Genomic DNA, 23,951 nt, shown 5'->3' with positions numbered 1-23,951 from the left:
GCAGTGTGGTTATCTTGCAAGTAACAAAGGGGAAAGAAAAACAAGAAAGACTCAAGAATACACATCTTTGCTTTGAGAGCTCTGAGCTTTGAGAATGGATGCCTACTTTTGCAGCAGGTACTACTGGTGTTCAATATACCCCATTTTGTCCTGCAGCCTCCAGGTTTAAGCTGTCTCAGGTACTGCTCTTCCATTTCTGGATTGTTTCCTTTGAACCTATGTAAAGAGCTGGCAGCTTTCTAAAGCTGCGGTGTATCCTCCTGGCCCCTTGACAGAGGAGGCAGCAAAAGCAAGTAGCCTATGTCTTTACTTGCTTTAGACTTGAGCTTGTGGCTTTGAGAGTAGTGGGTACCAATCTGCATGTCCAGATTGAAACCATACAGTTCTGGAATGCTCACTGATTAAAGCTGTAAATCACTGACTGAGCTGAATTTTGTGTTTCTCTCGAGCCATTTTAACAATAGCCAACACCAGCAGAACAGAAGAGCTTTGTGTGAAAAATGCCTCTAACAACAACTTATTGGCCCTGTATGTGGCAGCAAAGTTAAATGCCGTGGTTCTTGCATAAATAAAAGTTCCTCTCCCTGCAGAGCACTTTGGAGATGCATTTTGGTGCTTGGGGGATAGGTAGTTACTGTCCCCTGTTTGAAACGTGGTAGCATTGTATGCAAGCTCCTAGTTATTTGCAAATGTGAGGTAGGGAATAGTACCTTGCAAGAGTTTTTTCTGGACTGGATATTCATCTTCATTTATATATATATATATACACATATTTGTATACAGACTCTATGTTTCCCAGTTTACATCTTTTTACTTAGTCTACTACAATGAGTGGAGGACTGAAATGTCACCCAAATGGAGAATGACCTTTTAAAATGTCAATCTGAGTTTATATGGAAGAAAGCTCTTCTTTGCCAGGGATACTTCACTGCAAACGATGCCACCACCCTGCTCAGCCTTACTGAAATAGCACCGATAAAAAGGCTCAGGAAGAGAACCTTAACTCCTCAGAAGCAGATCAGAGTTTCTCTTTGTAAACCTAAAAGAAGAGGCTCATCCGCCAACTCAAAAGCAAGGTTTCTGTTATTAGTGAGCCTTTTGTCTCTTGCTGCTGAAAGACTGTTGTTTATTCCTGAAAGGAGGGTTGCAAAAATGAGGCTAGAATATGGATAAGCTATTGAGGAGTGTTTTGTGTTTGGTATCTGCATTACTGTACTTTTTCCTTTCATCTCCCTTAGCCTGATCTGCTCAAAGATGTATCAGGCTTACTGGGTGACAGGAGACACTATCTCAATCCCTCTGCTTTAGCCACACTGCTTTGAAAAGCAAAGGAGGTGGAAAATTTCTCCACGTTGCCTGAAAAGCAGCAGAGAAATGCAAGCTCCCAGCATGGTCCTGAGGCTAACCTGGAAACCCATGAAAAATCAATAGCTTACACAGAACGCTTGTAGGAGCACAGGATGAAGAAAGCAGGCAAGGAAATGACCTTTTCAAAGTATCGGCTATGCTGCTGATGTTACACACACTCTACAGTATCAATCAAGTGGGAAAGCCAGAACAAAACCCCAAAAATCCCATAGACCTTTCTATGAAGTTATCTTTATCATCCCCTCTGTGCCCTCGCTCCTCGCAAGAGCAAATATTTGACAAAGCCATGAGATAAGGAAGACTCACTGGCTTTCCTGAATGCGCTGGTGTGCTTTTCTGTGCGTGTGAAGGTATTGGGTTAGCAATAAGCTGAATGTTTGATTGCTCATTCCTGTGCAGGCGCTCAGGAAGGGGACAGAGGCACAACCTGGGCCCAGGAGAGGGACAGCAGCACAAGATGGCGACCACTCACCACCTCAGGTTACCCCTGTGGGGCTGTTCCTGCCACAAGTGGGGACACACACTCATTCGCACTCAAATAAGGCTTCACGTTGGCTAGCACAGCCATCTCCAGGGCACCCCTTCCCTGCTGGCCTCGAGAAGAAGCGCACCTCACCTCACCCACATGCAACCTCCCTACACCCCATAAGCGAAAAGGGCCTCACCCCACGTGGCGCATGCGCGCTTCCCCCCCTCCCCCCAGCGGGCGGGCTGTCCGGCGGCGCAGCGCCACCCCCGCCGCGGGACGCCGGCGGCCGCCATGGAGGTGAGGGTGGAGGGGTGCGTGATGGCGGGGGGTTGTTACACCGCTGAGGGCAGGTGTGGGAGGGAAGGCTGAGGGTGAAGCTGGTGTGTCCGGCTGGCTGCGGGTAGGGTTCCCCAGGAGGACCGAGCATCTTTATTGTAATGCTTTTATTACCGTTGCTATCAGTGGTATCGCTGCGGTGACCTTGCGAAGTGATTCTGAGGGAATAAAGCCAGCGGAAGTGTTGAAAGTAAGTCACCAGTTAGATGGCTGTTTTGTTTTTCTTATGAGCCCACTGCTTATAAAGACTTCTTTTTCTTTCATGCAGATGAACGCTGCACAGTTCGCTTGGAAAGCCTGGCACCTGTTCTGGTAACTTTGAAGGTGTACCTGTTGGCTTTTATCCACGTAAAGCTGCTCCTTATGCCTCCCAGATGCTGGATGGAAGCGGGGCAGAACACACCTGTGGAGTTGAGCCCCTTCCACTGCAGCCCTGAAGGTAACTGTGGGTGGTATTGGCAGCTTACCTGGGAAACTGGGTGAGTTGAGCACCCCTTGAAGTTGAATAGTGTCAATCATAACCCTGTTTCGTGGTATGAATGCTGCTTAAGTACTTTACAAAGCTTACGCACACACACAAGATACTTAAAGCTAAATGTCCTTTTACCTTCCAGTACCTTTCCTGGTAACAAGCTATTAAAGCATACTTTTTTGTGTGTGTGACATCAAACGTGAAAATTCACTGGAGTTCAGTGGCCGTTAATTTGAGGTGAGAGAGGAGGAGAACATGAAGAAAAATCACTTTTGTTTCTGGTTTTAAAAACTCTTTGTGGTAAACGAATCCCTCCAAAAAAGGCTTTTGTAGTAGGGGAGTGTGTTGCGTAGCCTTTTTCCCAGTGAGAGATGTCCTTATCTGATGGTTTGTGGGGTGTTGAGTTTGAGCAGGAAATCCTTATCTTGCGTTTGTTCAGATGAAAAGTTGTCTTCTAAGAAGTTATTCTCCTTGGTTTACGCTTGAAAACTGAGAAGGGACCTCACTGTGTGGGGTTAGAGGAGCTATAATTGGTGATGCAGAGGCAGTCTGCTGAGAGTTCTTGATGCCATCAGATGTTGCAGAGGGGAGGCAGCTTGCTGTTTCATAAATGATCCTCGGGACTTACTTGCCCTACACAGCTCCTTAATTTAAAACTGCTCAAGGGGTTAGAGAAGCTCTGAGTAGTTGAGTCAAAATACTGTTACAAAGACTTTTCTCATTTAAAATACATATGATCTGGAATTTAAAATGATTTCGCAGCTCAGGTCCTACTGTGATAGGAACTCTTACATATGTATTGTCTCGCAATAGACAGTAGCATTAAATACCTTGTTTGGCTCTACAGCTCTACGTGGAAGGAAGGAAGATGGTTTTTAGTGCCCTAACCAGTACGTATGCCGCACTGTCCCAGACAACACTTACTGTTCATGATTATTTGCTAGTCTGATGAAATATTACGTCCTATTTCATCCTGTTATCCACTTGGCTGCCACAGAGGCAAGTTGTCCTAGAACAAGAAACTGGAGAGATTATAGCACATTTTTAGCCAACTTCAGTTTCGTTTCTTATCCTTCCTCGTCAGTTCATTTTATGGTCATCGTGCTTGTCTTGTTTGCCTTTGGATATTTCCAGTGGGGATGATAAGTTCTCTCTCTGTTATAGGTGATAAAATCTTTAATGCAAAAGTGTGCCCTTACTGTGCTTTCCTGTGAAGCCCAGTGCAACACATTCTTGCAATCCCATGAGACTCCAGATGCTATCCTAATGCATATAACAATATTTATCTGATTTTTTTTGAATGTAAATGTGATGTGTTCCTTTTCAGTTACTGAACAACTCAGCTCAAGCAAGACACAGCGTTGAAGCAGGTGGTAGTACTTGGACTCTGCTTAAACTGCTTCCCCCCATTGAATTCAAACACACAAACAAGGTATCTGCTTCTTAATAGAAGGCAGCCATCCATATTGTGTTTTCCAAGTGCTTTCTGCATACGTGTATGCTTGTTTTTTAATATACTTTTCCTTCCTTTGGGGAAGCAGATAAGAATAAGGAGGGAGTTACTTTTGGACAGTGGATAGTGTCATGTTTGTATAGGGAGTGTTAGGAAGCAAAATGAAAGGTAATGGACATAGTGAAACCTGTGTCGATTTTTCCTTCTTCAGCTGTCATTATTTGAGTCTTCTATATAATAAGTGCTTTTGTTCATCCTTTTGAAAATAGTTATAGAGGCCGCAATTGCAAAAGGAGAAGACTGTAACTATTACCTTCCCACGCACGGTTGTGAATAATGTATATGTTAAATATTACCTCAGCACTGAATTATGGTGGTAATAACATGCAAGCCTTCAGTACCACTTTAGTGGTTAGCAGTTAAGACAAAAACTTGCATGCTTTTTTCCTTCTTGCTCTATAGATTTTGCCAAGTTGTGTTATCCTGTGAGCAGTAATCCTAACCTGTCTGGAAAAGAAAGGCAGATCAGAGTTTGAGTTGTTCCCCGTTTCTTCAGCTTTTGTTAGCTCAATCAGCCAGTACTCTGCTGGACAGCACTGTGACTCTGCTGTGGTTGAGAGGGATATAAGAAGTGCTCTGAGCACCAAATCCTGTTCTGCACCCTCCTCCCTGCACTCAACCAGGGTGGACAAGTTGGTTTGGTGGAAGCAGGAGTTCAGCACTCTAAGCCATGTTGTAAAATGACCTTTAAATAGCAGAGTTTAATTTTCTTCTTGGACCCGATCAGTCTGCAAGCCTTTATTCTCCAGAGCAGTTCATCCAGTCTGTGCTTTCTACCTAGCAGGGTGAGTTTCCTGAGAGCCCAGGTGTCCTTGTCACTGGAGGTAGTCAGTGTGTAGAACACCTCAGCACTGCTTGGAAGGTTGAGGCATGCAGTCTTTCAGTGTCATCAGAAATGTTTATGTGCAGTCATAGAAATACATTGCATTGAAAATTTGAAGAACTGCTAAGACATTTGCTTAGGAATTAGAAGGAATTTCCTCGTCGTTCCAATAGTTAATTAAGCTCAGGTGAAATTCCCTTCTGCCAATGAGAATAAAGCTATTATACCTATCAAGGAAAAGCTACACTGACAGAGAAGTGAACTATACACCAATGTGAAATAGCAAACCAGAAGGGTAAAAAAAATAATCTAATATAGCAAACATTTAATAGCTGGCTGGTAGTATGTTAGGTCTAGACTATGGGTTGAAAATACCAGTTTTAAGTAATTTGATTTCTGTGAAGATAACAAGTGAACATTCTGGTTTGAAGGAAGCAGTTATATGTAATTTAGAAATTGAGTCAGACCAAAAGGAATTGAAATAATGCAGTGAGGCATTAAACACCAGGCTGTAAATATCATAGCCAACTGGTAGCATGCAGATGATCATGAGCAAATATGTCAGCTGTGCTAAGGTGAAGGGTTTATCTCCTGTTTTTAATCTCTAAGCTCCAAATCCATTTGAACTACGATACCTTAGGTATGATTTTTTGACTTGGGAGTGAAGGACCTCCTTCAAATAGTCCAGTTGTGACTCTGAGCAGCTTCATGTGTGTTGTTTTAGTCCCAACGCCGTGTAACTTCTCATGCAAGCTGAAGTCAATGAGAGCTGGGACTTGCTGTCAAAGGCTGCCCTTATCTTTATTTTAAAAGTTGAACCTGTCTAAGTGTCAGTTTGAGTTAAAAATAAACTGTTTTCTCAGAAGCAGGTAAAATGCATGCCTGCGTCTTTCTCTTTGTATTTCAGAACTCAAAAGTGTCTTCCAGTGTGATGATTTCTTAGTGTATTCAGCTAAAGACTTGAATATGAGGATTTACTGTTCTCTTGAATAGATGATTGTGGCTTTGAGTGATGCGTTTTCAAGTGTTGCAGTAAGACATTAGAGGGCTTTCTAAATAACGTTTGTCTGTTTGAGACAGCGTGTGAATTCTAAGTGACACTCATAATAGCTGTTACTGACAGATACTGACAGGAGAAGTAGTTTTTCTTCTTTTCTCATGTTTTTGTAGATGGTTGTGTAATATTTTCTGCCTCAGAACCTCTGTGTTTTAACAGTACTTCAGAAACAGGAAGTATAAAAACAAAGCTTAAAAAACTTCTGTTCAAAAAGATGCTCTGTTAAAGGAGAATTACTTGAAAACTTATTAGTTTTAGTACTTTTCTGTCATTGTTACAATCATACCATGTCTAGGAATCTATTTATTTTCTTCTCAGAAATATAAGACTTGATTGGATATTATACTGACTGTGTAGTGTCTTAGCAGTTCTTTGGTACTGCCTTGAAGTCTTTGAGCAGTGATTTTTAACTGTCAGAGTCTGGCTGACAGGTATGACTGAAGTGTTGGAGATGTGCTCGTGTGAGTGTGTTGTGGAATCATTTAACCTTTCTGGAAATAGGGAGGCTGTCTGAAGTAGCCCCTGGTAGAGTGTTGCTTTTGATTAGGCCTTCCTTAATAACTGGAGGGTGTTTTTTCTTTTTCTGCCATATTATCCTGCATCAGTGAGCAACACCTCTCAGGACCTCTGAGTACTTCAACAGTGCTGCTGAGTAAGCTCTTGTAATATTTACACCTTGTAGTGCAAGAAGTAAGATCTCATGCTCATTTTGGAGCATAAGTTACTCACCAATCTGTAGTTTAGAAATGGGCATCATGAATGTATTAGAAATGTTTTGCTGGCCTGTTGTCAGCATAAACTGACCTAGGTTGCTCCTTTGACCTGTTGACTTCTGTGGTTGCTTCTTTTTACTGCTGCATTTGGGAGTTCCCATTCTTCACCCTTCTGTTGTTTAGGGAGCTCATTTTCTTAAGCTGACTTGAAAATGTCTTAAAGAGTAGCGTAGCTGAAAGTACAGCACCCGTATGAGGGTTAAAAATCCTGTCTGTCTTTAGCCTTCCAGCCTCCCTTCTGTGTTTCAGGGCACATGTTATGCTGAAGGTAGCTCATAGTAGTTTTCAGTAAGGTTATTCCTGTGCTTCCCCTAAGTGTGCTGTGAGAGGAGGATTCACAACAGATGCATAATTATTTTCTTTTATCAAACCTCCCCAGAACTGTTTATCAGCACCCAGCTTGTCTTTTTTAGGTTTCCTCTGTTCCTGTGGGAGAGGCGTCAGCTTGTGGTAAGGAAGCAGAGATACTTGTGTATAGCTGAAGGGCATAAACACAAGTAGGTGCATTTTCTCCTGAGTAACCCATTGTGTGTTAAGAGCACCTTTATGTTCTGTCACACAGAGATGGTCAGCAGTCAGCCTCTTGCTATAGAGGACAGCGGGAAAAGGAAGAAAAAGAAAAGGACCAGAGCCACAGATCACATCCCTGGGAAGTTTGAAGGTTGGTGGTAATTTCTGAGCTTCTACTTGTAATGGTCCATTTTCTCTTAACAATTTTCATAGCTAAACATTGCGTTTTGGCCAACATTAAAGGTCAGCTTTTCTGTATGGCTTTATCTCCAGTGTTTCAGTCTTCAGTCACTTTTTAGTTCTTGTGTTTTTCATCCTATTTATACTTTTTTTTTTAGTGGAGTCAGTGTTTTGACTGCTAGGCGTGAGCACAAATGCTGAGGCACTATCACCAAAGTACAGTTCAGTGGGACAACACTGACCAGTACAAAACTTCTTAGGGGGAAAGTAGCATTGTATGGTAGATTACAAGTCAAGATGATAGCAGTCTTCTGGACTTAAGCATTAAAATGTCATTCATACTTGACACTCTACATCTGCAAGTGGATTTCACGTGGCAGGCATTTTCTCATCAAGGAGGGAAGTGTTTTCCAGTTGAAAAAAGTCAGTTCTGGTTTGCAAGTGAACACAGAAGGTGGATTAGATCCTAGCAGTCACTGAGGTGAAATGGTGCTTGTGTGAACAAACTTGTAATTTTACTGCTGGGATGAAGTCAGCTTTAAATTTGTTTGGAACCTGAGGGGGAAAAAGGGTGAATAATGAGGCATAATTAATCCTGGCACATCTACTTTAATACTGCGTAAATCTGTTTTCTGTGGTCATTACCAAGGATATTTTCTCTCTTGCTGTCATGTGAGGGATGCTCATCAGATAAATAGCTCGTCTTGGTGTTATTCACTGAAATGCTTTAGCTAATATTTCCCATTTACTGGGTTTCTTTGGCAGATTTGTACAAGCTGACTGCTGAGCTTCTTGGTGAGGGAGCTTATGCCAAAGTTCAGGGTGCTGTCAGCCTCCAAACTGGAAAAGAATATGCAGTAAAAGTAAGTATAGAATAGAAGCAGTATTGCTTCCACCTGTAACATGTTTTCTACCTCATACTATCGAAGTTAAAACATAGAATAGAGTGTATAATAACAAAAGCTTTTGAGAAATTCTTCATGCATAAAATGAGTCTCACTGTTGATAGATCTGTCATTCTAAGTATCTTGCCTCTAGACTGCAATATCAGTCACAGGTAAAATTCACAGACCTTAAATGGTGGTGTTAATGGTTAGATTTAGGGCTTGCTTTTCTATCATGTCTTGATTTGACTGCAGTTACTGCAGTTGACTGTGTGTTACCTTTCCTTGTGTTAGAAGTGGCCTAGTCATTATCTAGTATGATGGCCTGCTTCGTAATACAAGGTCCTGTAGATGTTGTAATTTTGTTTGTAAAATATTTGAAGTCTGGAATGAACAGCTGCCTTATGAGTTACACATCTTCAGATGCCAGAGAAATCTGGCTGTAAAAATGAGAACCTGATATTGCCTATTGGTGGTGCTGGTACTTGCAGTAGCATTGTGAGCTTTCAGTTCATGTTACAGTCATTCAGTCCCCAATCCTGTGGAAAGCCTTTGTCCTCTTTCAGTCTGAGGGATGTGTGAAGGAAGGTGACTTCTGGTAGCATTGCTGAAAGACTTTGGGACTACGTGTGTGTTTGCTTTAATACATTAGGTCTTGTTATTGGGTCTCTGTGACATCTGTGACATGAGCCAGTGTCTCATTCTGTGGTTAGTTTAGTACTTTTTAATTAAATGCACATAATGATGAGTCTGTTCTTTTTGTCTATTTCATGTCTGATATGACTCAAATCTATTCTTGTTAGAACTCAAAAGGATCTCCTTTTCTGCAGAACTAAAATGATGCAAGAAAAAAGCTTGTGGTGACTGATTAGTAACTGTGGTAACCGGCGGTTTTAGTTCCTTTCTTCTCTTCCTGTCCTCGTTACTCCTGTCCTTTGAATGCTTTCCAGACTCTGCTGACACTGTAAATAGACACGTGACAATTGAAACAGTCAGAAAAATGTGGAGTATCTCTCTCTGGTGGTCATATATGAGACTGAAGTTCTAGATCAGTTATCCAAATCCAGAGGCACAGACTCAGTTCCTGCAGTCATCTGTTGAATACCAGCTTTCTCTCTTCCCACAGATCATTGAAAAAAACGCCGGCCACAGTCGAAGTCGGGTTTTTCGTGAAATAGAAACACTGTATCAGTGTCAGGGTAATAAGTAAGTATAGAGTCTCTTGTTTGTTTGGAGTATCTTGAGTGTTTTCTCAAATTTAAGCCTCTTTATTTGTATCTTGGTTAGGAACTTCGCAGTAGTCACCTTAAAACCAGTTGGAATTTAGACTTGATCTGTTCAAAATAAGATTTTTCCTCTTACCTGGGAAATTTAGAGAAATGTTTACGAATTAAGTTGCATAACTCAGTCATCATCCAGGTCGGTGTGGTCTGAATGGGCTTCAGTGATGCATGGCTTTTGTCTAAATAAGGAATTAACGTGTTGACACTTTCCCCTGTGATTGCACCACTGGCAAAAGCTGACCTAGTAACAGCTGCTGTTGAATGCAACAGTCTTGCCCTTTCTTAATGCATGCCTTTTCTTTTGTGTCAATCCTCCTGCATGCAGCTCTTAAATAAGCTAAAAGCTGGTTTGGTTTTCATTTAGATGATCGTGCTGACTTCATATAGCCACAGGATGAAGCAATTTTAGAGTTGCCACTCATGTCTGAAAAGGAGGGAGAGCTTGTGCTGCCAATGGCAGCATGCTCTATGATGAGTGTAAAGCAGTTTTTGACAGTACTCCTTTAGGTAGCTCTGTTAATATGTTGTTGTAGAATATATACAGCACCTGCTGTCTGCAGGACAGTTGTGTGGCTCATGTTAAAGCCCATTTTTAAACAAATCTTAAGTGCAGTTGTTAAAGGTAATCTAAAACCAAGCTTGTTTACCAAAGTCTTGGGTTTAAGTTGTGCTGTGGAGAAGCAGATTAATCTTTGTTCTCCGTGTTGTTGAGAGCAGATGATAATCCAGCATGTAACTGATTTAAAACAATGCAGTTCTTATGACCACATTCATCATTTGAATTTTGTATTCCCTATAAGTTTTGAAAAGCTCTTACATGAACTTAAATGTTGAACATCTTGAAGGCAGCCTGGGGTGACTGTGTCGCACTGTGCAAAGTCCACTAGTAAACCAAAATTGGTTTTAAAATGGCAAGTAATGTACTGGGCTTAATGTCACGTTGATAGTTGCCTGTCTCCTGTGAGCCTTATGTGTTTTGCTTTGTGATTTCTGCAGAGAAGGAATGCCAGTGTAATTATTGCTCTTGCCTTCAGCACAAATACACTCTTCCAACTTATTAAATATAGCCTATTATTGGTAATCTTCCTGTCAATTGAGTGGTAACAGAAGTCTTTCACGATCCTGTCTGATGAGGATTTTAGTTTTTGGCCTGTTTCCAGTGCTTAAATTTTACTGTGAGTTGGAAATTGCTTTTAATGCGATAGGCAACCAAAACAATTTGTTTAATTAGCACTTTCATTTTTGGTTACTTGTGGCACTTCCTAATTATCCATAACGAAATATTCATTGCTCTTTTTACACTTTCTGCTTCCCTCTTGTAGTTACCCTTTTTTTGTTGTTGTTTTGTGTTTTTTTTTTTAAAGGAACATTTTGGAATTAATAGAATTTTTTGAAGATGATACAAGATATTACCTTGTCTTTGAGAAGCTGCGAGGAGGTACTGTACAGCAACTGTGCCTTTGCTCATTGAGTCAGCTGGGTCCTGTTTGTCTCCATGTTTCAAAAGAAAGTGAAGAGCTTATTTTAAGTGCCTGACAGTTTTCAGACAAAGAGGCAGCAGAGGGAGACAGTATGTTGAGTATTGTGCATGATTGTAGTATAGCATCCAGATATCCTGGTGATGTTTGCCTTCAGTGTAGGATTGATGCTGTTTAGATGAAACTCATGAAGTGACTATAAGGAAAAAGATATCTTACTTCTGCCTTGCATTGCTCTGGTAGTAAAACTGCCTGTTTGTGGCTGTTTGAGAGCCACTGAAGTGAGAATTTGTGGTCACTGGTCACCAGTATTTACCACTTATGGGGAATGAAACTACATCAAGCATCCAGGTGGACGTGAAGTCTGCCTTATGCAGTTTCTCATGTTTGTCTGTGTAGTGCACAATTACAGTATCCAGTAACTGTATGGTGTGAGATACCATGAATTAAAAGTATGACATGTCATTTGAAGAACAGCGAGTTTCTGAAAGCTTCTGTTCCTGTCTGTATTACACCATCTATTGTCACTGTCCAGGAGGACAACAGCAGACCACATTTGCAAGAAACACATATTCTTTTTAGTGTGGATGCTCCATTTTATTGTAGAAACTCCATTTCTTAAGGACACTGCTTTTCACTGAGAGAGAGCTTTTATTCACTTTCACCTTAAAATTACTGCATCATTTCATTATTGTTGCCTAGGTTTCTCTTCTTCACTGCACAGACTTCTCTGGCAAATTAGCTGTAGCAGGGCTGGATTGGAATAAGCCTGCATTTGTCCCTTTTCCCATCTCTATATCCTTCTGTTCGTTAACTCTCTTCATTGAATGTGAGGCTATGCTTGTCAGTGTTCCTGCACTGCTGCTGAGTGGGTAATAGTGCTGCATTTTCTCCACTATCTTACCTATTGTTTTTTCAGTAACTTGAGCTGAAGCTTTTCTCTTTGCAAGACATCAGGGTTTGAAGCATTAATTATGTGGTTAAAATGATTATCAAAGAAGTAATGGGAATCAGGGGGTTGGACCAACTTCTGACGTGCTGCAGATTCTGGTGTTGAGGTAAACAACACGGCTGGCTCATGAATCTTACTTTGACTCCAGTCTCAAAGGTGAAGTGCTAACTACAGTATTGGGTCAGAGCATTGGCTTTCCGTTTTCAGCTTTGCCTTCTTGTAGCTGTGGTAACTGAAGGAGTTCAGCTTCCATTTTTGCTGTGATCTGTTCTCCATGACTTGCAGAAGCTGTTTGTACCTTTGCCTGACAGCATTCCATAACTGGAAGTGTTAAAATATAGCTTACTGTACTGAACTTTTATGATTTCACAGTTCCATCTGGGTTTTAATTTTTCCACTGTAATGGATTTTGTGAGGTGCTGTGTGATACTTCGCTTCTGATGCATACTAAGGAGGTAGCAACAAGTGGGCCAGGCATGTCTTGCTGCTCTTTCCTTTTGCAAGAGTCCTCTGCTTTGGCAGAATATTGAGTGTGGAGGGCAGGTTTTCCTTGATATTGATATAATTTTTATCTGAGAGAGTTTGGAAGGTCAGCCATATTCAGAAGAGTGATCTGAAAGAAATCATCTGAGTGAAATGAGCACTTAATGCGGTTCAAACCCACTTCCTGAAAAATCTGCAGGCTTTTCTATAAAGATGGAGGCATTTTTAGGAACTCTTTTTACTTTGTGAATGTGTAAAGAGCAACTCTGCCAGGAAATTCCCTTGAACTCTGTGCCCTTAAAATTGTGTGTTAAGCTCAAAAGTGGTGTTATCAGCAGGGGAAACTTTGTGTCTTTGAGATATGGTAGACTGGTCCAAAGTGGCCTTCTTCCAGCTGTCTGAAATAGTATTTTAAAGCATATCTGAAGAGTCTTTTTGTTCATCCTTCTATTGACTGTCTCTGCCTGTGAACTTCTTCATTCTTTTTCTGTCTGAATCCTTACAGTGGAGGAGTGGCAGCAGTACTGATCGTGTAAGAATAAGGCATCCTACAAGAGGGGAGGGGAGGTTTCCTTCCACATCTAGAACTTAGGAATTAAAATGAATTCACTTGATATATAAGATATGTGCAGTATTTCTCACAGTTACTTCTCTGCCTAATTGCTGTAAAAAGCATACATCGCTAAGTTAAAATATATGTGTATATTAAAAAAATGCAAGGAGTAAGGCTGTTTAATGGGGTTTGGTCTCTGTGAATGGTTTAATTACTTTTTAAAGGCTTTTTTAGTGTTTTGAGGAGATTAATGGAATTCACTTTAAGAAAAGGAAAGAACCTTTCCTTTATCCTTTATTAAAGAGATACCGTTGGTACCCCGACTGCCAGTCACCAGTCCCTCAGTATATTTGTATTTGAGAGGCCTTTTGTCAGATTTCACACCCCTAGCTCACTGCATGAGCCTTATCTTGATGTCCATAGGAGCTGTGTATTTAAAGTATGCATTTTCATTTTGATGGTATTGAGATTAAGAGGAAAAAAGAAGTGTTTACTTGACTTCAGCTGTCAGATTACACAAAAGAGGAGTTAGTTCCAGGATGTCCTGCTGTGACCTGGAGATTGGTAGATTTTTGCTGCATCCAACTCCTACGTACATATAAACTGATGTTTGAGTTTTGCTAGAACTAATAAATTCTCTCTGAATCTGTTCACACTGCGGTCAGTTTTACCTCTATTGCAGTCCAGTAGTAGCTATTGCACTTTTATCCATGTATTGACAGAGCATTTTCTTGGCTCAGGCAGCATTTGCACTAAGATTTTCTCTCTCAACTCTTACAGGTTCAATCCTGGCCCATATCCAAAAGCGGAAGCATTTCAATGAACGAGAAGCTAGCAGAGTGGTGAGAGATGTCGCCTCAGCTCTGAATTTTCTCCATACAAAAGGTAAAAGAAGTTTCTCTCCATCTTTAATACTTGATATTGTACATTTAGGATGTGACGCACATTTTATCTGTAAGTCAGCCCTAACTTAGATAGCATTTCCATTTCCCATGTCAGATGACTTATGTTATTTTCCTCTATAACAATCATTTCATAATGTGTTAGCTTTAGTAATCAGCTGTCTGAAAATGGTGTAGCCTTTTGAGAAACAGAAGTTAAATCATCAGCCGAGGAGAATTAACATTAGGAATGAATCCATTTGCGTTGCCTAAGCCACTATGTAGAGGTTACTCAAAAGGGAGCTGATTTTCCTTTTCATTTCCCCCCCTGTTCAGATCTGCAGAGATGCTTTTCTGTATTCACCCTGAGTTTCTGCTAGTTGCACGGCCTCCATATTAGCTTTTGGTCTCTACATTCAAGTCCCCACTATTGAGGGAGAGACCAACAAGTGAACATAGTCTTTCTTTGGAGATACGCTCATTTTATTAGGGATGTGGTTAGATTTAAAAGCACTTCTGTTTGTGAAGAGTTCTTTTACTTTAAAATGTTTTCCTCCTGCTGTTTGCTACTTAAGAATACTCTAGTTTCATTGCACAACATCTGTGTGTATTATGATCAACTCAGAGCTGTGTGTTCAAGTGGGATGTGATAGATAACTATAAAACCTTATCCTTGTCCAGATTATCTGATCCTGCCTAGATTAAGCAGCTTTACTTAATGTTTGCTTTCATTTTATGACAGTAACTACTTTTGAATCGAATGGCGTTTAACTGAAGGCTATGTATGTTTATTTTGACAAGCTTTCCTTTCCATTCACTTTGCTATTCTTGTTAGCCACCTTTTGCAGGTGGTCTGTAAGTTTGTTTCCTGTCTAAATTCTCGAGTAAAATAAAACAGGTTAGTTTGTAGGCTTTACTTCTAAGTCTCAGGACTGCTCATACTTTGGAATCACAGTATTTATACCTCAGTAGGTTGAACCTGTCAAAAAGAGTGACATGCAGAAAGAGTAAATGAAGTGAAACTGAGGAATATGGATCTTGCTCAATGTTGTGACTGTGATCAGAAGTTAATTCCACTGTGGGAAAGAGCTTAATTTGGATAAGGTTTTTGGTAATATTCATAGCCTGGCTATGCAATCACTTAAGTTTTAAATCTGCTGAGAATGTTGTCTTTGGATACCCATGTTTAGATTTGGTTTCATAGGGTGAATAATAAACAGGAAACTTAGGCCAGACATGTGTCTCTCCACACATTCATTGTGTTAATAGCAGAAAGTCTAGGAATACTGTTCAAGCAAATTTAGCATCTACTCAGCTAGTATCTTTCTGTAGTTCTCTTAGAGTGCTTAGCTTTGATTTCCCCATTGCCCAAACAAAAGGGATGTGATTCATTAAAATGGTGTTAAAGCATCGATATACTTTCTCTCCTGCTGTTTGCTGTGAATTGGTGCAGTGGGGATGTCTCACAGAATCAGCTACAGCAACATCCTGCTTCATTTTATTGTTCTCTTTATGGTTCTTCTGTGTCACATTAAAATAATTAGTAAGTACCGTACAGAACACCAAAGTAAACAGGAAATGAAAGCAGTTTTATCACACAACTTAACAGCGAAGTGCTACAGCTAGATAGTTATTCAGATTCTTATATTTTTTTAAAAGGCAAACTAGTTCTTTTGCTAGTAGTTTAAAACTGAGCTGGATGATAATACTACCTTACACCCACTTGGGGTATGTGTGCTTTATTGCTAATAATCCACTGGAGGAGTGTTTAAAGGCAGTTGTTTTCTTTTCTCGGTGCTGTGTGCGGCTGCAAAATAAAACATTATATAACCAGACGTTTGAATTCAAACTAATATGAAAATTGCTGTTAGGTTTCAACTTGCAAGCTGAACCAGCTGCTGGGAGTTCTGTCAGCCTTGCTGTAAAGGTCAACATGGACTATCTTGAGGGATGTTTGTCATGTTTCCTCTCTTCCATGCATAAGCAATGGAAACTGCTTTGATTCCTTTAGGTCACCTTAACTAGAAGTTGGTGGATATCTTCTATCCCATAACATAGAGTAGTAGCAAGTGTGCTTAGAGTGCTTTTAAACAAGACTAGAGTGCTGCTAACAGCCAAGTTGCTCATTTGATTTATTTTTGCTACTTGTTTTCCACCTTCCTGTTATATTTGATCATATTAAATGGAGAACTTCCACCAAATGTATGTTTAGGCAGTCGAAGAACTGCTTTGATCATGCAGAGCTGTCTTTGCCTGTGAATTGCACAAACAGGTACTTTGTGTTTCCCAGCTGGGTTTGCCTATTCTGGTAGCAATTGAGTGAATGGTTCTCCTGAAGACTTTTCTTCTACCTCTGGCACAAAATCCTTAATATTTTCCTTTGCTTCAGCAGCCAGTGCATAGCTGCCCATGACATTAAAGGGGCTGTATTTTCATCTGGAAGCTCAGTGTTTTCTTGTAAGGAATGTCTCAGGTAGTGCCTGTGCTGAAAGGAGTTCTGCAAACTTTGAATGATCTCTCTGGAAAGAAGGACCTTCCTATAGAAGGCACAGAAATCTTTTGACTAGATATGTATACAAGTACACTTTCCTACAGGTCTGTCATCTAAGTAAGCTGTTTTTAATTAGCTAATTTTAGGGTTAGCCAAAGCGTGCCAGTGTTAGCAGGTGCTTGCTTGCTTGCTTGACTCCTATCTGCATTTAAAGATGATAAAGGCATAGCATGATGCAACAGTGACTTTTTATAAATAAACACTGCAATTTAGTTAATTATGGGGTGTGCGTGTAAACTCAGACCTACAGTATTTTCCAGATCACCTTCTAATAAGAAGAAGTACAGAGAAATAAAACGGGAGAGTGTCTTTCCTAATGAACATTTGTATTCTTGTTTAGGAATTGCTCACAGGGACCTGAAGCCTGAAAACATCCTGTGTGAGTCTCCAGAAAAGGTGCTGCTCTGTTCTTTTTATTACAAATACATTTTATAAAGTTAAACTTAGTTTCCTAAGTCAGTGCTCACGTTCAGTTTGTTCCTTTCGTGAGAACTTCCAAATCCATTGGTGAACTTCAACAGAATTTAGTAGAACTGAAGCTTGGAAGAGTCTCAGTCCTTCTGTGAGCTGTAAAAATGTGAGCATTTGTCTAGCTGATAAAAAGCCAACTGATTTTTGAGGGGACGTGGCAACTTAGCATCTCATCTATTCTCAGCTAATACCCAGATGGACAAATAATGTTTGCACTCCAGCTGGTCATGTTATGTATAGTTCCCAAATTGCTCCACTGTGTATTGGCACTTGCCCAGCCAAATAAGGAAGTAATGTGACAGGGTCAGATGCTGGGGGTGTGGTTGCTCACCCACCCCCCTGACCGATGCCCACCAACCTTCCTGAGCAGTGGAAGGGAGCGAGATGAACTCCTACCCCCTTCAAAACTCCTTCTGCATGATATCAAATGATATGGAATATCTGTTTGGCCAGTTCAAGTCAGCTGTCCTAATTCTGTTTCCTGCCAGCTCCTTGCACTCTCCACTCTGAATTGGCCTTTGTTTTGTACAACACTGCTTAGCAAAAACTGTAAACATCCATGTGTTGTCAATGTTATTTTTCTCCCAGAACCAACTCATAGCATCATACCAGACACTGAAGAAAAATCCCTCCCAGCTGAAACTAAGAGAGCCCCAGTCTTCTGAATCTGAGTATTTTTATCTTTGGTTTTAGGTCTCTCCAGTAAAAATATGTGACTTTGATCTTGGTAGTGGGGTGAAGCTGAACAGTGCGTGTACTCCGATAACTACTCCAGAATTAACAACGCCGGTAAGAGAGGCACTGTGACTTTGTGCTTTTCCCCTTCCACCATAAAATTGTTTTTCACATCTCCAGAGTATAATTTCCAAAGGGCTTTCTGCAATGACACTGAGTGGTGAATATTTCATTTAAAGCAGGTGTATATATGATAAATAGTGTCTTGGTTTCCCAGTCACAGAAGAAGTAAACAAAAGAACAGGGGCTCACTGTGTTGATTCTCCTGTGGGCCAGAATGCATCACTCTGATCCTGTTTGTATCTTACCCATCCCTCAAAGATAAGAAAGATTTTCTTCAAGTTTTTTGTTTTTATGGGACTGAGTTTGAACTTAGTTTTGTCCATGTTTCCACAAACTTGGTTTCTGTAGCTAAGACCTGTGAGACTGAAGGAATGCAACCCTATAAGCAGTTGCTTCATAGCAGATAAACTTGTAAAATTACAGAGCTGTTCTTATGGCATTAATGTGGAAATAATAACCTGTCAGGTTGTTGCAGGAGATTGTTTTCTAAAAATCACTTTCCATGATATACTTTTTTACTTTCTGAAAAGCCCTAAACTGATATGTAAGACTTAAAAGTGTGAAATATAAGTAGAAACTGTGAATTAAATCATGTCTGTTAACATGGAGCAGCTTGTAATTCTGCTAAAGAACAGTAGAATCTTGTTTGCTTTCTGTGAGGCTCAACAAAGTGAGACCTGCAGTAAAATCTAGCAGCAAGTTTCAGTAGTCCCTGATGCACAGTTCTGCTTTTAGACCAAGGTATATATTGTAAAGAGAGGAGACTGTTTAATTGAGAAAAACCAAAAGAGCATCACCGAAATAAATATTAGGCTTTGTTTTGATTCAAGCCTCACTTCAAGATCTCATTTAAATTTTATTTCCTAGTGTGGGTCAGCAGAATACATGGCACCTGAAGTAGTTGAGGTCTTCACAGAGGAGGCTACTTTCTATGATAAACGGTGTGATCTTTGGAGCCTGGGAGTGATTCTGTACATCATGCTCAGTGGTTACCCTCCTTTTGTGGGCAACTGTGGCACAGACTGTGGCTGGGACAGAGGAGAAGTCTGCAGAGTTTGCCAGGTGAATACACATACTGGACATACTTAAAACACTGTACTTTACCCTGTGAATGTAGGGTGTGAGACTGGGCATAGCTCTGCAGAGTGATGTGCATATTAGTTGCCTGAGAAGATAAGCTCTCACTGAGAAGTGAATCTGGTAATATAAGACTTATGACAGCCCTTTCTCATGTATTGCTTGACAATACCTCTTTCTCCTCTTGATATCTCAGAGCTTCCTCTTGCCCTTCCACCACCCTCACTGTATTCTCTAATCCTTGACCTGGTTGATAGTAATCACCAGAATTCCACAAGTGAAAGTTGAGCTCCCAGAGAGGTTATCCAGAGCCTGAATTTATTCTTTCTGAAAAAAGTAGGTTGACTTCACTGTTACTGGAGAGTGAGAGGTGTTGTCAGCAGACAATGTCTTACAGCCATCTTAAAGTGTACTGCATTGCTCTGTGGAGCTGCCTGTCACTATCCATTTGCTCTATAAGGAGACTAGTTGTTTTCAAATGTCACTCACCCTATGAAGCGGATAATACTGAGTGAGAAGAATTTCACCTGAGAAGACATCTGGTTATGTTCTATTTATTATATATATTATGTTACTGTTTAAATTAAAGCTCTTTTCCTTTACCAGAACAAGCTTTTTGAAAGCATTCAGGAAGGCAAATATGAATTTCCTGACAAGGACTGGTCACATATATCCTCTGAGGCCAAAGATCTCATCTCCAAGTTGCTGGTTCGTGATGCTAAAGAACGACTTAGCGCCGCTCAAGTTTTGCAACATTCATGGGTTCAAGGAGTATGTATCCCATTGTGTTGTTTTTAAGGGTTATTCTTCTTCCTGAGTTGTAAACAAGCTGCTCCTTCTCTCTAAATATTTAGGAGAGATATTTCATGTTTAGTGCTCGTGTCTTGATTAATTACATTATATCCAGTGGTTTTATTCTTCCTGTAGCTCTGTGTGGTAAATATTTGGATGACTCTTGTCAAGCTTTAAGTATTTTTTTAATTTGCTTTATGCATTTTAAATAGCTTTCCTGTGGAAACGAAGCACTGCAGTGCGCTTATTGTGATGTTACTCTCTAATACAGTGCTGCAGAATGCTGGTAGGTATGGTTTTAAAAGAACAGCATTATGCTCTTTTGCTTTAGTTCTTAGTTCAAGAAAGAACAGATGGGCCCCTCTGGAGAGCTTCTCAAGCTTTAGCATTATACCTGCAAATGGTGGTTGTGTTTTGTGATGGGAGAGGTGGATTAGAAAATATCAATGCTGATTTGTAAACCTGTGGTGAAACAGTTAATGTACAATTATCCATTAGTTGTAAATCCGAGAGGGTTACCTGTTGTTTTTTAAAATCATTCTTGTGAATGTTTGATTCCTATCTACTAACACATAACTAACTTTTCTTAACTGCTTCTTCTAGCAGGCTCCTGAAAGGGGACTGCCTACCCCTCAAGTTCTTCAAAGGTAATCTTTTTTTCACCTTCTTTTAATATCTATAAGGTTGGCTAGGAGTTGTTACTTGAAGGAGTGGGAGGGGTAGGAGGTGGCAAATGAGTGGGTAAGATCTGCGGTTAATAGTGGAACTACGTAAGTGTGGCAGCACTAATTTTGTTAAGAGCATCAGAAATATTAAAGCTGTCATTTTTCTTTATAATCTAATCTTACTTGTTTGTGGAAAAGGCATTGGAGAGGATTCCTGTGGAGCATGGCTAATCTTAGGATGGAAATAATCATGGTTTTGGCAGTTTGCTGCCCAGGAGGCAAAAAGAGGCATAAAGGCGTGTGTTACCCAAAGAGACTACATTTTGATGGGTGGATAATCATATGTACAGACTCAGATTTGACTTCCATTGAAAACGTGGTAATCACAGTAGCAATTTAACCATGAGCAGGACAAGCTTTATATTAAATGGTTTGATGGCAGATTCTGTATGCTGTAGGGCCTGAGTCACACTTCTCTATGTTCATGTCTGTCACTGGCAATTCCAGGTTCCTCCTATCCTCAGAAATGCAATTCCTGAACCCAGATGTGCAGTTCTCTGAAGAGAAACAGTGTTGTCCCATGTGCCTCTCCTTTCTTAACAAGTAGAAACTGAAGCACAGTGTTGCAGGTGGATTCCTGGGTTTTCCTGGGGAGTCCTTGGCAGACAGAGGACTAAAACTATTCATTTCCAAAATCTCAAAGTGTTTTTATTATGTATTGCTGGTTGTCACAGTGAGAAGAGATGCAAATATTATCTGGTCTTATTGCTCACCGTGTCAGTGTTTTGATAGAAGGAGAAAAAAAACAGTGTGGAAATGCATATTTTGCTGTTAGGGTAAGCAGCCAGACTGCCTCTTTGCATGTGTTCTAACTGCTTTCTCCTTTTCCCTTGAAAGAAACAGCAGCACAAAAGACCTGACGCTTTTTGCTGCTGAGGCTATAGCTCTTAACCGCCAGTTGTCTCAGCACGAGAACGAGCTCAGCGCAGAGCAGGAGAGCGTTGCCCAAGCTGTGTGCTCCATGAAGCTTTCTCCTCCATCCAAATCCCGGCTCGCCAAGCGCAGAGCAATGACACATGCCACCAAAAACTGTGACTTCCAGCCAGTTCCCCATAAAGCCTTTTAAACTTCTTTCCTGCTGCAGATTGGTGAGATCAGTCTGTTTTATTAGGTGGATTTTCAGTACTGATAAAAGCTTCTCTGCTTCTTACTCTTTGAATAGAAGCTTGTTCTTTGTGATGTGCTTCATAACGTAAAGGGGGTAGCTTTTTATGGGAATGTTTTTGCCTGTCAGATTTGGTGCATTAAGATAATTTAACTGATGTTTTTAAACTAGAGAAGATGGTTTTGCTGCTGTATTATCTGAGGTGATACATCACAAAGCTTTCATGTTTTCTTCTTAGAAGAGCACACTTTAAAATTCAAGCTTAAAAACATCGGAAAAAAAATACTTTCTTGCTTTCCCTGGCAGAGCATGAAGTTTACATATCTGTTTGCTCTCTTTGATGGCAGATCTTGCAAGGTTGCTGCTGCTACTGTCAGCAGCAGGGACTTTTCAACCAACAGCGCCCATCTCTCTTCTTGTAGACTCAGGAAACAGAGATGATGACTGGAGGGTGGATCTTTGTCTCCACTGCCTTCACTGGGCGTAAATGTTTAATGGATGGTATTGTAAAGGTGTATGGAGGTCTCAAGTTTGCAGAGATCATGAGGACCTTCAGGTTGCTTCTTTTTATTATTATCCTTATTATCCTTGTTGGTAATTTGTGTGTCAGCATGTGGGACAAAATCTGGAAGTGTTATTTCTTTTTCTGACATCTTGTTCTCAACTACAGTGTACTGTATATTATACCAGTTCTTTTTGTCCATTGTCCCCTTCTCTTATGGTTCTACTCTTCAGTCTTATAACCACATTATTGCATATTATTATGTTTAATATCTGTTTTGCTTTGTATATTAATACTGTTGTCCACTGTACCTTCCTTCCTCATGTTCTTCCAAAACCATTTGTGTGCATTACCTGCAGTTCTTAATGGACAGGCTTGAGTAAATTTTGATATGTGAATGATTTAGGATTATCAAATCCAGAGGTACATGTGTTGAAAAGCAGTACTGCAGCTGCACTCATGCAATGATTTCAGGCTGAGGGACTAGATTTCAAGTTCCAGTTTTAGTACCGTGATGCACCAGGGATCAGAAGTTATCTGAAAGGGTATTGGCTGAAAAGCTGAAGATTTTGAGTGACCAAGTTGAGGTGTCCATTGAGAAGGATGCAACTGTTGAGCACTTTCTAAAACATAAGCTGTGAAAATAGGGCTGAGATGCCCAACGTGATGCACCTTAACCTTGCCAGCCATTTGTTTGCTGGGGCATTGTGTACGGGCTGAGGAGGGTCCCCAGTGCAAGCATAAAGCCCTCCCAAGCAGTATGAGAAGGAGTAAAGTAGCTGATCCAACAAGTGCTTGGAAGTTGAGTAGTCAAAGCTGAATGTCTTTGTATGTCCTATTCAGAGCAGTTTTACATTCTTTTATCAGTGTGCACACAGCTATTTTTATACAACATGCTGTATTTTGTGACTAGTATTAAAGTTCTTATTTAAAAGGTTTTCTACGTTGTGCCAGTGATGATGAAATGTATGTTGCTTTGTTTTTATTAAAACATTTTAAGCTATGGATTTAACACATTTGACAGTTCTTCTGTGTGTTTTTTTGCTGTTGATTTTTGGTGACTTTGGGAAAAAGAATAACCAGGAATTACTTCTCTGTGGTAACCCTTGAAACTAAGCATACCTGTCACTCCTTGGCTGTATTATTTTATCAGTCTCAAGCAGGACTTGCACTAAACTTTGTCTGATGATTATGACGGCCCTCTAGCTGGTGGCTCTGATCCCCATGAGGCTCTCTTGGTGCTTACAGCTGCCTTGTGGATGCTGCCAGCAGCTGCCTCCACGTGTGACCTGTATTAGAGCATCCCCGCTGATACATACTTACAAACTCATCTGTTCAGGGCTTGAAGCTGAGATGTTGGGCTTTTTACTGGAGAGCTAAAATCTGGAGTGCTTCTTCAAGGCTGTAACTTCTGGCAGAGAGGAAGAGGAGCAGCTGGTAGCAGTTTATGCCAGAGTCATGTAAAATTAGGAACTAAGAAAACTGCCCCAAACAAGGAAGAGGCAGTCATTTAAGCCAATTGTTCTATTATCGGGTGTAAACTAGTTTCCATTGCTTGCAGGGCGATTTTTATGTCTCTCTGGAGGTTTATGACTAGTCGTTTCTAATTGAGTTTGGATGGGGAAAAGCTGCTCTGCCTAAAGGGCAATCAGTGTGGGAGATGGAATTCCTGTGTGAGGTTCACCTGCAACAATCAGATCGGGCCTGTGTCAAACACTGTGGGGTTTTGTTTCCCTTCCTAGTAAAATCTGAATAGAGCAGGAATCCCAGAACAGATGGCAGGCCCTCTGTTTGTGCTCACTTCTTTCTAAAGGAAATCCTCTTGTCATATTCAGATCAAGAGCTTTAGTTTGAAGTAGGCTTTAAAACCCTCTGCTTCTCGTTCCTCTTCCCTCTGCTAAGAGGGGTAGCATGG

The 23,951-nt window shown here is 40.6% G+C and overlaps 1 protein-coding gene across 5 annotated transcripts; it reads left to right on the top strand.

Annotated features, from left to right (window-relative positions):
- The first annotated feature begins 2,081 nt into the window (after window positions 1-2,081).
- MKNK1 (MAPK interacting serine/threonine kinase 1) lies at window positions 2,082-23,043 on the top strand. Of its 5 annotated transcripts, none has more exons than XM_072342793.1 (14): window positions 2,097-2,134; window positions 2,300-2,363; window positions 2,442-2,612; window positions 7,374-7,472; window positions 8,267-8,364; window positions 9,512-9,591; window positions 11,033-11,106; window positions 13,915-14,019; window positions 16,907-16,962; window positions 17,731-17,826; window positions 18,703-18,897; window positions 19,519-19,683; window positions 20,308-20,351; window positions 21,267-23,043. In XM_072342793.1, exons 3-14 carry the CDS (start codon window positions 2,537-2,539, stop codon window positions 21,493-21,495), a joined length of 1,317 nt encoding a protein of 438 aa, XP_072198894.1. In that variant the 5' UTR covers window positions 2,097-2,134; window positions 2,300-2,363; window positions 2,442-2,536; the 3' UTR covers window positions 21,496-23,043. The 5 variants fall into 5 exon arrangements, with proteins under 5 accessions (XP_072198891.1, XP_072198894.1, XP_072198895.1 ...); XM_072342794.1 differs by lacking the exon at window positions 2,300-2,363 and adding an exon at window positions 3,973-4,077 and having other exon boundaries at window positions 2,106-2,134; XM_072342790.1 differs by lacking the exon at window positions 2,300-2,363 and having other exon boundaries at window positions 2,082-2,134.
- The last annotated feature ends 908 nt before the right edge of the window (window positions 23,044-23,951 follow it).

Source organism: Excalfactoria chinensis, chromosome 8 (genome assembly GCF_039878825.1).
Source record: "Excalfactoria chinensis isolate bCotChi1 chromosome 8, bCotChi1.hap2, whole genome shotgun sequence".
NCBI classification, from domain to species: Eukaryota; Metazoa; Chordata; class Aves; order Galliformes; family Phasianidae; genus Excalfactoria; species Excalfactoria chinensis.
The sequence above is the reverse complement of the archived record's forward strand: the minus strand, read 5'-3'. Positions and strand labels throughout refer to the sequence as shown.